Source organism: Drosophila obscura, unplaced genomic scaffold (assembly GCF_018151105.1).
Source record: "Drosophila obscura isolate BZ-5 IFL unplaced genomic scaffold, ASM1815110v1 contig_208, whole genome shotgun sequence".
Classification (NCBI taxonomy): Eukaryota; Metazoa; Arthropoda; class Insecta; order Diptera; family Drosophilidae; genus Drosophila; species Drosophila obscura.
Genome location: NW_024542799.1, coordinates 1,396,740 through 1,410,709, shown reverse-complemented (window position 1 = coordinate 1,410,709; position 13,970 = coordinate 1,396,740). Strand labels below are relative to the sequence as shown.

Sequence of the window (13,970 nt, the reverse complement as noted above, 5' to 3'; positions counted from 1 at the left end):
CAACCCTGGCAACCGGGCAGCGGGTAGCGGCCGTCGCACAAGAGTATGCTGCACTTTTTTCGTGCACTTTGGCATAGCTGTGTGATTTTCCCACTGACAAACGCTCGACCATTTGGGAAAACGCTGACGGAAAAAAGAACAGAAGCAATAGAAAATTGTTGTCTGTTCGGTTGGGGTTCAGGGCTTTCCGCAGTATTTTGCTTTTTTTATTTTTATACCCTGTACTCGTCTAGTGCAAGAAGGAAACGAAGGAATATCTGGGAACACTCAGTAAGACATCGCTCTCTTACTTGCAAATAACTATTGTTTATCGTTCCACTAAATTCATCGGAAAATATATGTATGTTAGTGCCCTTGCAAATGTTACATCTGAATAATGGGTATCTTTCAGTCGGAGTACACACCGCAGGGGTTTTTCTTTTTCTTGTTCACTTTCGTTTGGGGTTTATCACATTTAATTTTTCAAACATATTCCCTGGATGTTGCCGTTTGTCGCTAGATTTATGCGACAATTGCGCTCAGAGCGTATTTCACTTGTTGGTCTTTGATTGAATTGGGTTTTATTAATAAATATATATGTACGTATGCACTCCCTTAAAGTATTAAATATTTACAGACTTATGACTATATGTGTCCTGCCTCTAAGTGGGTTTTGGTGCAAGCACCGCTTATTCTAACTCTAAGCCTAGCCCGCCCTCAGGTAGACCTTGCTGCCATCGGGTCGGATGTAGTACTCATTGACGCCCTGCGAGTTCGTCACGTAGATGTTCTTGTCGTCCTCGTGTCGGGGCTTCTGACTTGGCCTGCTGCCATACCGATTGTCGCTGATGTAGTTCGCATTGGGATAGTTATACTGTGGGGCAGGTCGCTCATCGGATGGTTCCCCAAAGCGAACCGTACTGGACATGCTTGGCATGTACTCGCCGTAGTTTAGGGTGTTTTGGCTCTGATAGTCGCCTGTCTCCAGGCGGTAGTGAGCACCAGGCCTGTGGTCATTGCTTAGGACCAGGCGATCTTCCTTCTCCTCCCTCCTGTCGCTGTACTCGTAGCTGGGCGCATAGGTGGGTCGATTCAGGATCTTTCCTTTACGGATATAGCGCTCATAGTGATCGGGGAAGATGACCCGTGCGCCTCGCTGGGGTGGGGCTGCCTCCTCGTAGACTGCATTCAGTGGATAGCGCTCGGGTGCGTCGCGAAGTTGCTGTATCTCTCGGATGCGTTCGACTCTGAGCTCGTCTTCTCTGGTTCGTTCCTCTCGCAGCTGTTGCTCTCTGATCATTTCCTCTCTCAGTTGGACTCTGATGTGGTCCTCTCTGATTTGTTCCTCTCTTAGCTGTTCCTCCCTCAGTTCTACCTCCCTTTGCTGCTCTTCCCTGTACCTCTCCTCATTAGTTGCCTGTTCGTCCAGCTCCTCGTTGGTATCCTTGAAGACAATCCTCTTGCCTCGACGCTTGTCCACACCGTAGTCCCCCTCGCCCAGGCCATTGGGCAGCACAGCCCGCCAACCCTCGATGAGAGCCAAGTGCTTAGCCTGTCTGACAGCTCCATCATCCTCCTCCTCCCTTTTCCTTTCCTGGGGAAATCTCAATTTGCGCTGGGCCGCATCGCGATTGAACTCGCGGATAATTTTACTCTGGTCGTCGCGTTGTGCTTCCGACGGAGTGGCGTCCGGAAAGCGGATAGCACCGTCCTGATGCTCCTCACTCTCAATACCCTTGAAGTTGAGAACGCGACCCTCGTCCTCGGGAAATTGCAGCACTCCAATCAGCTCAGTGTGGGCCTGGGCCTCCTCGGCCTCGTCGTCGTCTTGGAACTTGACTACCCGCCCCGACTGCGTGTCCAGGCTGTCCTCCTCGTCGTGGAAGTCGACTGGCATCAGGCGGGCATCATCCGTCTGAATAGCGCGTTTAATTTCCGTTGGCAACAGGCTCCGTCGCCTCCTCCTGCGCTGATACTCCACCCCATTCAGGTACTCGGACAGTACCTGGCTAAAGAAGCTGCCGATGCCGCTGGCAATGTCCGTGCTGGGCCGCTGGGTGGGTCGTGGTCGTGCCACAGGTCGCGGTGTGGTGTATACCTGGCTCTGGCCACCTCCGCCGCCTCCACCTCCTCCTGTCAGGGCTGAGAGAATGCTAAAGAATGAACTCGCGCCACCTTCGCTCTGTTGCGCTGCCACCGGCTGCTCCTCCGGCTCGCTGAAGAACTTGAAAAAGCCCCCGCGATGATTGTTCAGATAGTGAATGATTTCCATCTGCCGATGAGAGTGGGTTTATTTTTAATAATCATTAAGCCTGCTTCACGTCTGAGAGTGCAGTGCGGAGCTTACCTCATTCTTCGGACACTTTTCATAGCTCTGGAGGCAGCTGCGCTCTCCACCGCTGAGTCCCAGCAGGGCAGCCCTTCCATAGATGAGGGCGGGTGAGGCCACGGGAAAACCAGCGAGGAAACTGTATGGAAAGGATAGCAAAGGTTGAGTTCATGGTATATATATCGATGCAGAAACTCTAGCGATAATATCTAAAACCAATCGGTATGAGGCAAACGTTTCTCAACACACCTTTTTAGTGCTAAGTCACACTGGGAGAGAGGGAGAGATAATAATTAGACACGCTGGCAAACTTATTTACTTCACTCTGGCTACAATAATACCACGATCCCAACCAGAATATGGGATCTGCTATATAATATCATGATTCATAGCTTGAAGACCCATAAATATACCTCATTATGGCTGTCTCTAATCTAAACCTCACCACCAACTCCTTCTTTGGGGTGGTATCCCATCTGTAACGTGTATTGGGTATCAAGGGAAACAAGCCTTTCATCTCATTATCTAACTAATGTGACTCCATCTGCCATCTGCCTGTGAACCTCATTTTGAGCTGCTTATAAAACTTAATTGACTCGAAGCCAAGAATTTGGCCAAAGCCAAAACAATTTCAATTTACCATCGAAGGAGGAGATGGTTTACGTTTACGTCTACGTCTGCCAAACCCGTACTGCAGTGCAACGCAACCCCTGAACGTAGCTCATTTAATGGAACAATCAATATGGTTTCGGACTAATGAAGTCTAATCCCAGTTAACGCTTCGGTATGGCAACACGATGCCTTCAGTTCCCCCCTCAGACTTAAAATGCAAATTTAATAATATTTACTTACAACTAAAGCCCCTGCAAACTGAGCCGCAACTCCCAACCGCCCAACCGCCCAGCCCCCAACTCTCATTCCGCATTTTGCATTCCCCATACCATATTCCCCCATTCATTATACCCCTCGTGAAACTCACTTGGCTATGGCCGGGGACGTAATGAAGCCTGGCAATTGGCCACGTAACGTTTGACCGGCAATCATCTGGCAGAGCACCTTGGGCACACACTCCAAATCGTCGTTGCGTGCGATGTTCTCCAGGGCTCTAATGAGTTGTGTGTTGGGTGGTCGTCCCTGCTGAGGCTTCTGATACTGCTGCTGCTGGTATCCATTGCCAGCGAACGCGCCGAGGAGACTGCCTAATGGGCTGGATTGCGATTGGGTGGAGGAGGCTGTGCCACCTCCGCCACCGCCAACTCCGGCCAGGAGGAGGTTCGTAAATTGCGGTGCGTACTGCTGCGTTGAGCTGAACAGCGATGCCAGTGTGGCCAGACCGCCGCCGCCGCCGCCCGACGACGACGACGACTGACTGGGTCGATATGTCGTTGGCCCTGCTCCAGGACGATAGTTAAACTGCTGTTGCTGCTGATGTTGACTGGGGTACTGGCTCGGTCGCTGTCCGGGGTGGGATTGCGGTGGCGGTATCTCACCAATTTGATACTCGTAGTAATTGTGTCCTGGTCTTGGTCCCGGTCCCTGTCCCTGTCCATGTCCCTGTCCATATCCCACTCCTGGCTGGGGTCTTGCCAGCGGCTCGTATTGATAGTGCGTAGGACTGGACCCCAACTGAGACTGAGACTGCGTTTGGGGTTGGGCATAGGACTGGCTCTGGTAGCTGGGTGGCGGCCGCTGCAAATAATTATCAAAGTTGTTTGCATAATTAGACGAGGAAGGAGGCCTGTGATGGGGCTGGGGCTGAAGCTGGGGTCGATGGGCCTCCTGCACCGCTGGTCGATTGTCATTGATGTCTTGGCGGTTGTAGAGCGGCCGCTCGGGCACGGCTTGGGGCACGAAATTGGATGTCTGCTCGGCTGCATAGCTCGGCGGCGGGTAATCATGCGAATCGTATGAAATTTTATGCGACGCTGTGGTGGGTGGCGCTGGCAGGGCTGGCGGAGCTTTCGTGGGTCTGCGATACACCGCCGACGAGGGGCTCTCATCGAAGACATAGCCGGGCCGCTTAAGATAGACATCGTCCACAAACCCTGGACGTGGTCGCTGAGGCTGCTGCTGGTGGCTGCCTACAAGCAGCGAGGACTGCACTGTGTAGGCCTGATCGTCTTCGGGCTGTTCCCTCTGATACTGTATAAGGGTGGGTGGCGTCGCCGTAGGCACATATCCATAGTTCTGCTGGGTGTACGGATCCAGGTAGCTAACCACCGGCGTAGTAGGTATCGGAGTGCTGCCCAGGCTGTGGTAGACCCCCGAAGACTCTTCGGGGAACGAGAACTGCTTGTCCATCGCCGCCTGATGACTGATGACCGGTGGAGACTGATGCTGGGAGCTCGGGAACTGGTGCTGATAGTTGGGCGCCAGATAGCTGGGGGGATAGCGATTGAGACCGCCACTGGGCATCACATCCGACGGCGTAAAGTCCACCATTTGTGAGGGTCGAAAGCCCGAGTTGGAGGTGACACGGGCGGATATTTGTGGCGGCGGCTCGTTAGTTGGTCCCTCGTTGAGCGGCTCCGAGGGAAAGAAGTTTTTCAGCTTCACGGAAATGTGCTGCTCCTCTCTGCAAAACGACAGAATGGGGAGGGTTGGGTTGAAGAAGGTGGCATGTACTTATTGTTCTTGGAAAATTTGCATAACTCACCCGTCATCGTTGCCTCCGTCGTTGCCGTTTGCGTTTCTTATGCACGACACGTTGCCGGCTAATACGATAATTAGAATTGCAATTTGCCGCTGCATTTCGGGGATGGGACGGGGTCGTTCGCGTCTGTCACTTGGAAGTCCCCAAACTCACGTCAGCAATTCATAAGCTTAAGCCAAGCAAAGTCTTTGCACGTCTTCGCCGACTGCAAGGAAAATCATAATACTCGTAAAAACTTGCTGTCAACTCGAAACGGCAGAGAAAGAAAAAGAATTTCGCGCGACTTCTGCTCGACAATTTCTTGCTACATTTGCACATAAATTTATAGATTTGTCTCCGCCATACCCCCGAGGGATGCACATTTGCATTCATATTAATGCAATTCTCACGTGCTCTATGGGAGTGGAGGTGGTGCTCTCCCCACAACCGTATTCCCATTCCCTATTCCCATTCCCGTTCTTGGCAACATTTGTTTAATTCCGCTTTTTATGATTGCGCCGTGTTTATGCAGCCGCACGACTGCGACATAATATATAATCATATCCCATCATCTGCTCTGTCTCTGTCCCAGTCTCAGTCTCTGGCTCTGGCTCTGTCTCCGTGCAAAAATTATTCGTATTATTGTCAAGTTTTATTTGGTTGGGGCGTTGACAGGCCTTAAAAGTTTAATGCGCGTAGACTGCACACAGCTTCTGGGTTTATTTGAATGCACCACAGTTTGGTTATAGCAAGTGTCTAGCATTATGTTTGAGCTCTCATCAGTCTGAGATGATGGCTGCTCTTTGTTTCGGGGTATAGCTGGCTTTAAGTGACTCATGTGACTAGGGTAGGACTATCTAGAATGAGTTGAGGGTTTCCTCTATCCGGGGATATCTCTACAAGTGGAATTGCCCCGTAATATACCCCTTGTGTATATCCGTTCTCTCTTCTTCAGTGAAAGTGTGTCTTATGTTCTTTGTCCAAGCCTCACTCGATCATCGGTTTATTGATTTCTTTGGGGATTGGGCACGCACGCATTTCGCCTTAAAATTTCACCATAAATTATGCACAGCTCCTCAAGCTTTGTTCAGTGTCTCATTTAGCGCTGTTCGATCTGCATTTACATTTAAACGAAGTCAAGGTTATTGTGTTATTTTTACCAACGGAATACTCCATAGCGATGACGCACGAGAAATTTCGAAACGGTGCGACATCCGACAGTCGGAGACGGGTCTAAAGCCACACACACACTCCCGATGTCGGTTGGCAGCATCTGGGCGGTGAGGGCTACGAAATTTATTATTTATGTTTTGTGTAATATAAAAACGACTATGCCAAATGTCTTGTTGCATATAAAATTTAAATTCCATGCTTTGCCACTGCAGTTCTAAGGACTGAGTACAGACTGGTAACAGACTTTCCCACAGCCAGATGTAATTGCACCCAAAATTTTATAGCCCCATCCGTACGGATGCCAGGAATAGATAGGAGGGGAGTGAACATTCGAGCAAGTACTAGAAAATTGCATTTGCCGCTAGCAGAGAGGCAACAGAGGGTGCCGCACTAAAAGGCAAGGAAAGCAGCAGCGGCAGCATCGGGAATCGACGGCAGACGACAGACGTCAGTCGACAGACGGCAGTCGACAGACGGCAGTGGAAGTTTACAGCAAGAAATGGCAGCTAATTCCAGTGCAGTGCAAATGCAGCAGGTGCAAGGATCACAAAACTGCTCCGGTATAGCTGGGGCACATGCCACGCACAAGGGAACACAGGGGACGGGATGGGACGGGACGCCTGATGAGCGAAGAGGAGGCGGTGGCAACACGAAAGGACACTTTACGCTCGAGATGCGTTCTCCAAAATTTGCGGGCAAAGACGGGCACGGATACGACTGGGACGTGTTGGGAATTCTTTAGGGTGGCGCACACGAGCATCCAGCTTGTCAAATTACATAATCCACTCAACACTGGGGGACACTTCCTTCCACCAGGCGCTACCACTACTCCTCCAATTAGCCTTAATGTCCAAGGCGTGCTGAGGTTCGATTTGAGTGTCTTGGTTTCATCAGAAAAACCTTCAATACTCGGGAATTTAAGACTCTCCCACTAGCAGGAGTCTCCGACGAGATTTGACCACATTTGCATAAAGCTATTGGTACGCACAGTCTGCACGAATACAAGTATACCCTCTGTGCGGTACGAGTACCGGGTATAATGAGTCATTTATTTTATTATTGCTGTAACTCTGTTTTTGCGCAATTCTCTTCTGGCGACACAACTTTCTTTTCTTTCTTCCTGGCTCGCTGAGCTCGGAAATTGTCGAGACACAATTGCGACGCATTGTTCGGCTTTTCAATTGCGACATCTACGGATGGGCTTTTGCACACTTTCGGTTTCTACGCCTCCGGCTTTTCCCCGCACTCTCTCGACTGCCACTTACTCACTGCACTTTGAGCACTCTCTTCAGCTTGCCCTCTGGGCGGGTCTTCCGTGCGCGGTACTCTGTTGATGTTCGAAACAAAACGAAACCGAAAGCGGGAATGAAATCGAAACTACTACAAAAAGTTCGCCTCGGCTCGGCTTGTCTCGGCTTTGATCTGCTCGGCTCGGCTATGGTCTACTGGTTAACCAAAAGATATAAAAAAAAACACACAAACGATGTCGAACTCGAATACGAATACGAAACGGGAATGCGCATGCGCCAACGACGTCTTTCCGGCTTTGAGTGCGGCGCTCGTTTGACACGCGACTCCGCCGATGAGCATGCGCCAAGCCATGGCTCGAGTGGAAGTTGCCGCCAGCAGAGGCTAGGCATGTGCTTTTGTTAGAGCGGCACAGAGAAACTAGTGCTTGATCAGGGATTAACGGTGAAAGAGAGCTGCAAGCTGAGTTCGATGAAAGCCAATAAAGTGGAGAAGTTTGCTCAAGAGGCAAGAGAAAGAGAGTGAGATCTGTGACCCCAGAAAATATTGATATTGAAGGTCAATAGGATGAAGTCTTAGCAGGTCTCGGTTGTAAAGAAGAGAACATAAGAAAAAATGAAGTTACTTCCAAGATATTTAAGAGACTACCAAAAAGGCTGAACTATGGGTCCTGTTATGGTTTGCTCCGTCCAAAAAGTTCGTAAGATGGGTCCAAGATCTTGTACTGAGCCGACTCTTAGCATGGACCATTTTTTGTTTATTGTGTGAGCTCTGAAGTGTTTCGTTCTTCATCAGGTTTTCTCATTTTTTGGGTTAAAATTCCCTTGTTTCGCTCTTCTCTCTCGACTCGTGTTCGTGTTCATTCAACCTTTGTCCATATGATTTAATTAATTACAATCACAGTGGCATTATACAGACTAATGGGGCGTATTTGTTACACTTTTCGTGTGAGAAATGCTAAGTACAATGATCGCTTACAATCTGCGCCCGTCTGCTGCAAGTCACTTGTCCAGCAAAATGGCTTAATTATAATGAGCCAACTAGCGGCAGCCGAGCGGCTGCAAATTAGTCGTCTGAGTCGCCGAGTGAAAGTTGTAGCCCAAAACATCGGGCTAACAGCGCGACTAACAAGCCACAGACCCCGCTCAGACCTCAGACCTCATCCGAAACTGAAACCTCAACTTCAACCGACTGTAGTTGAGTAATTTTCTGCTCTAGTCGGTCAGTAGCCCCCCCACGCCGCTTTCTTTTCCAGCTGTGGCTACGTAGAGGCGGACGTAATAATAATTTACACGTTTTATTAACTCGGGGGGTGCCTCTGCCCCTGAGGATGGGGTGTACGAGCATGAGGTAACCTAGCCTGGATGGCAGATGCTCTGCTCAGATGCTCAGAGCAGAGACACGCTTTGGCGGTCAAACGAAAGGGAAACCACAGCCAGGCCGCGCGAAGACTGTGGGCTGTTCCGCAGTTCCTCAAACGCAGCCCACGACTGAATCTGTGCCAATGTCTGTCATTCAACCCATTTATTTTGTAGTTTTTTCGTAGCTTGTGGTCTTGCAATTTGTTTACATTCGGCTGAGTTATGCAAAGCGCGAAATGCCGTCTTTGGGTCATGATTCATGATTGATGATTGATGAATGGCAACACATTGATATGAGCATTTATATCCGCTTGTGTTGTGGGCGTGCTGAGGTGTGTTGTGTGACCATGAAAGGTCGCGTGGGGTTGCCAAAGGCAGGCAGCAGATTCGTTCGAGGTTTGCAGATATTTTTGCAAGATCTTCGTTTCGTAAAACAATTCAAACAAATATACATTAAAATCCACCCACTTAGTAGATAAATATTGCCTTTAATATAAACAATTTCTAAAGTAATCTACATTTGTTTTTAATTAATTAGTCCGATAGAAACGAAAACAGGCACAAAATTCCATTTATTAATTAGCAATCGATTATTCTGCAAACTCAAAAGTGTGACCAGACAACAGAGAACGATTGAACGGTTACACTGGTCAGTCAGCTGGTTTTTGTTTACAAATTAATTTAGTTGGAAATGTTCCAAGTGTTTTTTAGGATATTTCGAGCTAAAGGCCCTGGAAATATTTTAGCAAGAAAAGAGAGAGTATAATCGAGAAACCGTTTAAACTAAGTTCGTATATACTCTTCATTATACGATAGTAATCAAAGTGCACGTTTATTTGCAGACTCGCCATGCGTCCAAAGGAGCATCCCGACCTGGTATTCAATGTAATACCCAAGCTCTACGCGAGCACCACCAAGGTGTTTGTGACGCACCTCCACCAGATGGAGAAGCAGCTGAAGCCGCCGCCGCAGAGGTTTTGTCGGATGTACACAACTCGGCCACTGGCCAATCAGCTCTTGCGATATCTGCAATCGGAACAGGTCAACATTTCCGAGAAGGACTTCCACATTGCGGAGGATTGCGAGCCCTTTCAGCTACGCCTCAGCGATGGCAGGCGTCTGGAGGCCATGCTCTGTGCTGGGACTGCGCTGGGAAGCAGTCTGATGCTGCTCATCCGGAAGCTGCAGGGCGGCAAACTGCTGTACTTCTACTCGGCGGTGCAGCAAGACGACCTGTGCCAGGTGAGAGAGAACCCCGTATTCATCTCATGGATCGCCCAGGGCACGGACCGGTTGTTCCTTAACCTCACCGGTGCCGACCGGCCCTTTGTCCATGTGGACTACGATGAACTGAAAGCTGCCATCGAAACGCTGCGAAAGAAAAATAATAACGTGGTACGCCTGAAGCTACCCCTCTTTGGATACGAGCCTCTGGTGAGGCGACTGGGGTACACTGCGCTCTACGGCCACATTCGACTGATGGGGAAATATGCCGAGAGCTATGCGTCCCTCACCAGCGACTTGCAGCGCTTCGAGGAGCCCGACTACATGGTCAAGGTGCATGTTTTCGCCGACAACGATTTTACCGTCCTGACCAGTCAGACCGAGCGCTTTGATATCTTTGCACTCGACTCCCTGAAATGGTCGCCGGTGCCCACGCGGATAAACCTCATACAACTCTGCAGTTTGGTCCAACCCGAGCATATCCAGGGCATCGTACCACACCACTCAACGGGCAATGTCCCCCCGGCTCCGGAGTATCTGCAATGCTTCAAGGCGTCCTACTTGCCGCAGAAGTCCAATACTCTGGGGCCGGGCCCATCGGCACGGCCTAAGGCTGTGGCGCCTAGCGCCAAGAAAGTTGATCATGTCACTAAGAAGAAATTTTTCGAGTTTTTGAGCGATGATGATGACGCCGAGCAGACTGAGTAAATATTTCCTATTTCCTAAATCATTTTCTAAAGCACTAACCCATTATAATGCTCACACTAATATTCTATCTTTACAAAACTGAACACACATTACGTTTGAAAACTCTCCCAGAACCACCGCTTTACATTCTTTTTCCTTCTGCACTCTGTCTGTCTCTCTCTCTCTCTCTCTTTAAATGAAAGCCTGCGGTAAATTGTGCAAAAATTAATAAACATATGAATGTGTTGCTCATTCCATACTGCTCACGATTTGAATAGTCATTTATCCGACTGCCATTTATCCGTGCATTTAATATATGATACCGGGGGCATAGACATAGCGCTGCCACTGGCTGCAAGTTTGCGTAAAAATGGTTGTTAAAATTATTATGAAATGCCTGTTGGCATGCAGGAGACCAACCGTTTCAGACCGTTTCCATTCCAGCAGCAACTTCAGGTCCAGGGACAAATGACCACTTATCAACGTGTAATGAAATATGGTGCATCTGCTACCATAAAAGACAGCCATCCTGTGTAGAGTCCTGTAGTTGGCGCCTTTGTCCCCAAGTCCTGTCCGTGTTCGGCTTCTGGTACTGGTACTGGTTCCGGTCAAGCTTTTGTCGTGCTTTGGCATCTCGTATGAATTATGTTGATGGGCCCCAGACTGTCCACCCAGTCGTCTGTTCGGTTCGGTTCTGTTCTGTTCTGTTTGGGAGCTCATTTATTACATTTTGGCTTTTTGACAGATTGCTAAGCGTAGTAACCGTTTCCGCACTAATTTCCGTGTCCTGCAACTATTCGTTGTCTGGCTTCTGGTCCGGCTCCTGCTACCCAGCAGCAGCAGCACCAGCAGCAGCCACCATTAAAAGCCAAAAGCAAATTACTCATCACATCAACGGCCAGGTCAGTCAGAGCCCCCCGTTCCTGTTCCATCCTCTCAGCATTTGCTTTTTATTATGTATGCCATGTAGAGGGATTTTAATAAATCGTCTCTGTCCATCCATCTTTCGTTTGCTTTCGGGGGCATCCCATTCCTTGTCGGCTCTCTCGGCTTTTATTAGTTTGTCAATAAAGTGCCAAAAGACCTTGATTATGATCGCCATATATTGCCATCGTCTGAGCTCTCCAGATGATGGCCTGCAGGCTAGGAATATTTACGAGTTTGTCCAGCTTGCCGTTCCCATATCATTGGAGAGATATGAGATTACTCATGTCCTTCCGTTCGCCATCCTTCTTAACCTTTTTGCACCAAAGACACAGGCTTCTTCCTCGTGTGTGTATTTGCCCCCACCTCTATCTCCCGGTACACCCCTCTGTAGTCTGCGCAGTGACACAAGTTTATCAGCTTTTAGATATGAGAAAAGTTGGGGGGGCTGGGCCTGGGCACTGAGCAAACAGCTCCTTGGGCAAATACTTCTCATGTTAGCAAACCTTTGCACAAAGCGAATAAAAATATTACGGAATAAGCTTCCCAATAGAACCAGAATCAAAGAGAAATGTCTAAAATTTCTTGTGGTAAGAAATCCTTTTATTTATGTATTATGTAGTATGTAAGAAAACTTGTACGGAAACAAGTAGCGATTAATATTGAGAGTTGACTAAGAATGCTTTCACTTGTAGTTTCTTAATATTCACAAATTTCCAAAACTAAGTCCTACATAATCAGAAAAACTATTAGAAAACCACAATGATTTGTCTTTGAGTACTCCCAATCATTAATTTTCAAAACTATTGCATAGACTTTCGTCGGTGACTTATTCACCAGCGTGATTGCGTTCGCATCTCTAACTCAAGCAACTCTAAGCAAACATGTGAAAATATTTGTGGCAAATTTGTGTTGCAAGCACATGTATCCCCCCATCGCTCCAGGGAGTGAGTGACATCGCCGACAAGTTTCTTACATTTGTGTGCATGTTTCAAGAGCCACTTACATCCATGCGAGTACCTGTAGCTCCCTGTTCACCCATCGAGAGATTTGTCCTCTGTGTGCATTTTGTAATGAATTTTTAATGCATTTCTGCTGCCCCTGAATATTACACACAACCATCATCTGGGACGGGTGGGGTGGTGTGGGTTATGTTGGGTTTTCGGGGTGGTCTGAAGAAATTTCCCGCTTAATGAGATTAACTTTTTGTTCCCTTCACTTTGGCGAAAAACTGAAATAAGTAGATGCGTTTTATTTGTAATTGAATTACTTTTAAGTGGCTTTCTAGTGGCGAATAGTTAAGCACGGCAGGACACAATTTAATTAAAGTATACTATGAAAACAGTTACTCAACGGTGATGCGATGATGAACAAGTTAATTGAATAGGAGTACGAGAAATACTGTTTATTATTGTAAAATTCCCTTTGAAGATTTTCATATTTGTAGATGTAAGAGAAATATTTTATTTTAACTTTAATTTTACTAATTTTACTTAAAAAATTCTAAAAACATAGTTAAAATGCAGTCTCTCCGCGCGTTATAATTATAAGCCATGAATTATCTATAGAGTTTTAAGACTTTCAACAATCAATACGAGTATAATAAAAATAAATCAATAGAAAATCATATTTCAGACATTCATTTGTAGAAGCCACAGTTAATTAAGTTTAATGCAAGGCAAATGGCCCCTTCAATAATTTTAATAATATTCCTGATCGAAGGGTTGGGGACTCCCTCCCGATAATAAAATCTGGCAATGCGTGACACAATGTCCTGGCCCCATACCCCATTGTGGCTCTCCTTTGTTTATGGCCGTTGGCAGGTGTTGAGCCAAAAAGTAATTATCATAAACTCTGGGAAGATGGGAATGCAATTGCGATTGCGGTTACTGGTTTTGTTTTGTTTTGTTGTCGAATTTAATTGATAACTTGTGCACGGCGAACAGGAAAGTTAATAATGAGTAAAGTTTATCTGAAATTACCCAAAACTTAAAGATTTTGAAGAAACGAATATATTTCCAAGGTTCATGATGGATTTAGCGCAATCTCTAAGGCACAATGTTAGAGCTTAAAGAAAGGGTTCGGTATAGAAGTGGGCGCTATTCGATATCCATTCATCCGAGGCGGACACACGCTCGGACACAGATTGAATGGAAATCGCAGTTTCAAATTAAATGTACCTTTGATTGACACTTGCATGCGTCCCCGAATTGTAAGCGGAAGCGGATGTCATGACTGCCAAAGAGGGGGCAGGGCACTGGCAGGTTAACATAATTGCCCATCCGTGGCAGTGGCCGTCATCATTATAATCGCCATTGCCATTGCCATTGCCTGCCCTAAGCCGTTAATAACACATCATTTTTGTGACACGACCCACGTGGTGGTTCCGTATCCCGTTACCAAGTCGCGTGTC

General features: G+C 47.7%; 2 protein-coding genes across 3 annotated transcripts in view; one reads left to right on the top strand and one right to left on the bottom strand.

Annotated features, from left to right (window-relative positions):
• LOC111064884 overlaps positions 1–13,970 on the top strand; it is a 69,409-nt gene that overhangs the window by 44,204 nt on the left and 11,235 nt on the right. For both annotated transcript variants that reach the window (XM_022352720.2, XM_022352719.2), the window contains exon 3: positions 9,565–10,650. In XM_022352720.2, coding sequence (XP_022208412.2) covers positions 9,572–10,650 — 1,079 coding nt within the window. In that variant the 5' untranslated portion in view covers positions 9,565–9,571. The remainder of the gene's footprint in view (positions 1–9,564; positions 10,651–13,970) is intronic.
• Positions 585–7,463, bottom strand: LOC111064879. Its single transcript, XM_022352713.2, has 5 exons — positions 7,379–7,463; positions 4,965–5,166; positions 3,288–4,883; positions 2,327–2,447; positions 585–2,251 (listed from the first exon to the last, which is right to left on the bottom strand). Exons 2-5 carry the CDS (start codon positions 5,057–5,059, stop codon positions 686–688), a joined length of 3,378 nt encoding a protein of 1,125 aa, XP_022208405.2. The 5' UTR covers positions 5,060–5,166; positions 7,379–7,463; the 3' UTR covers positions 585–685.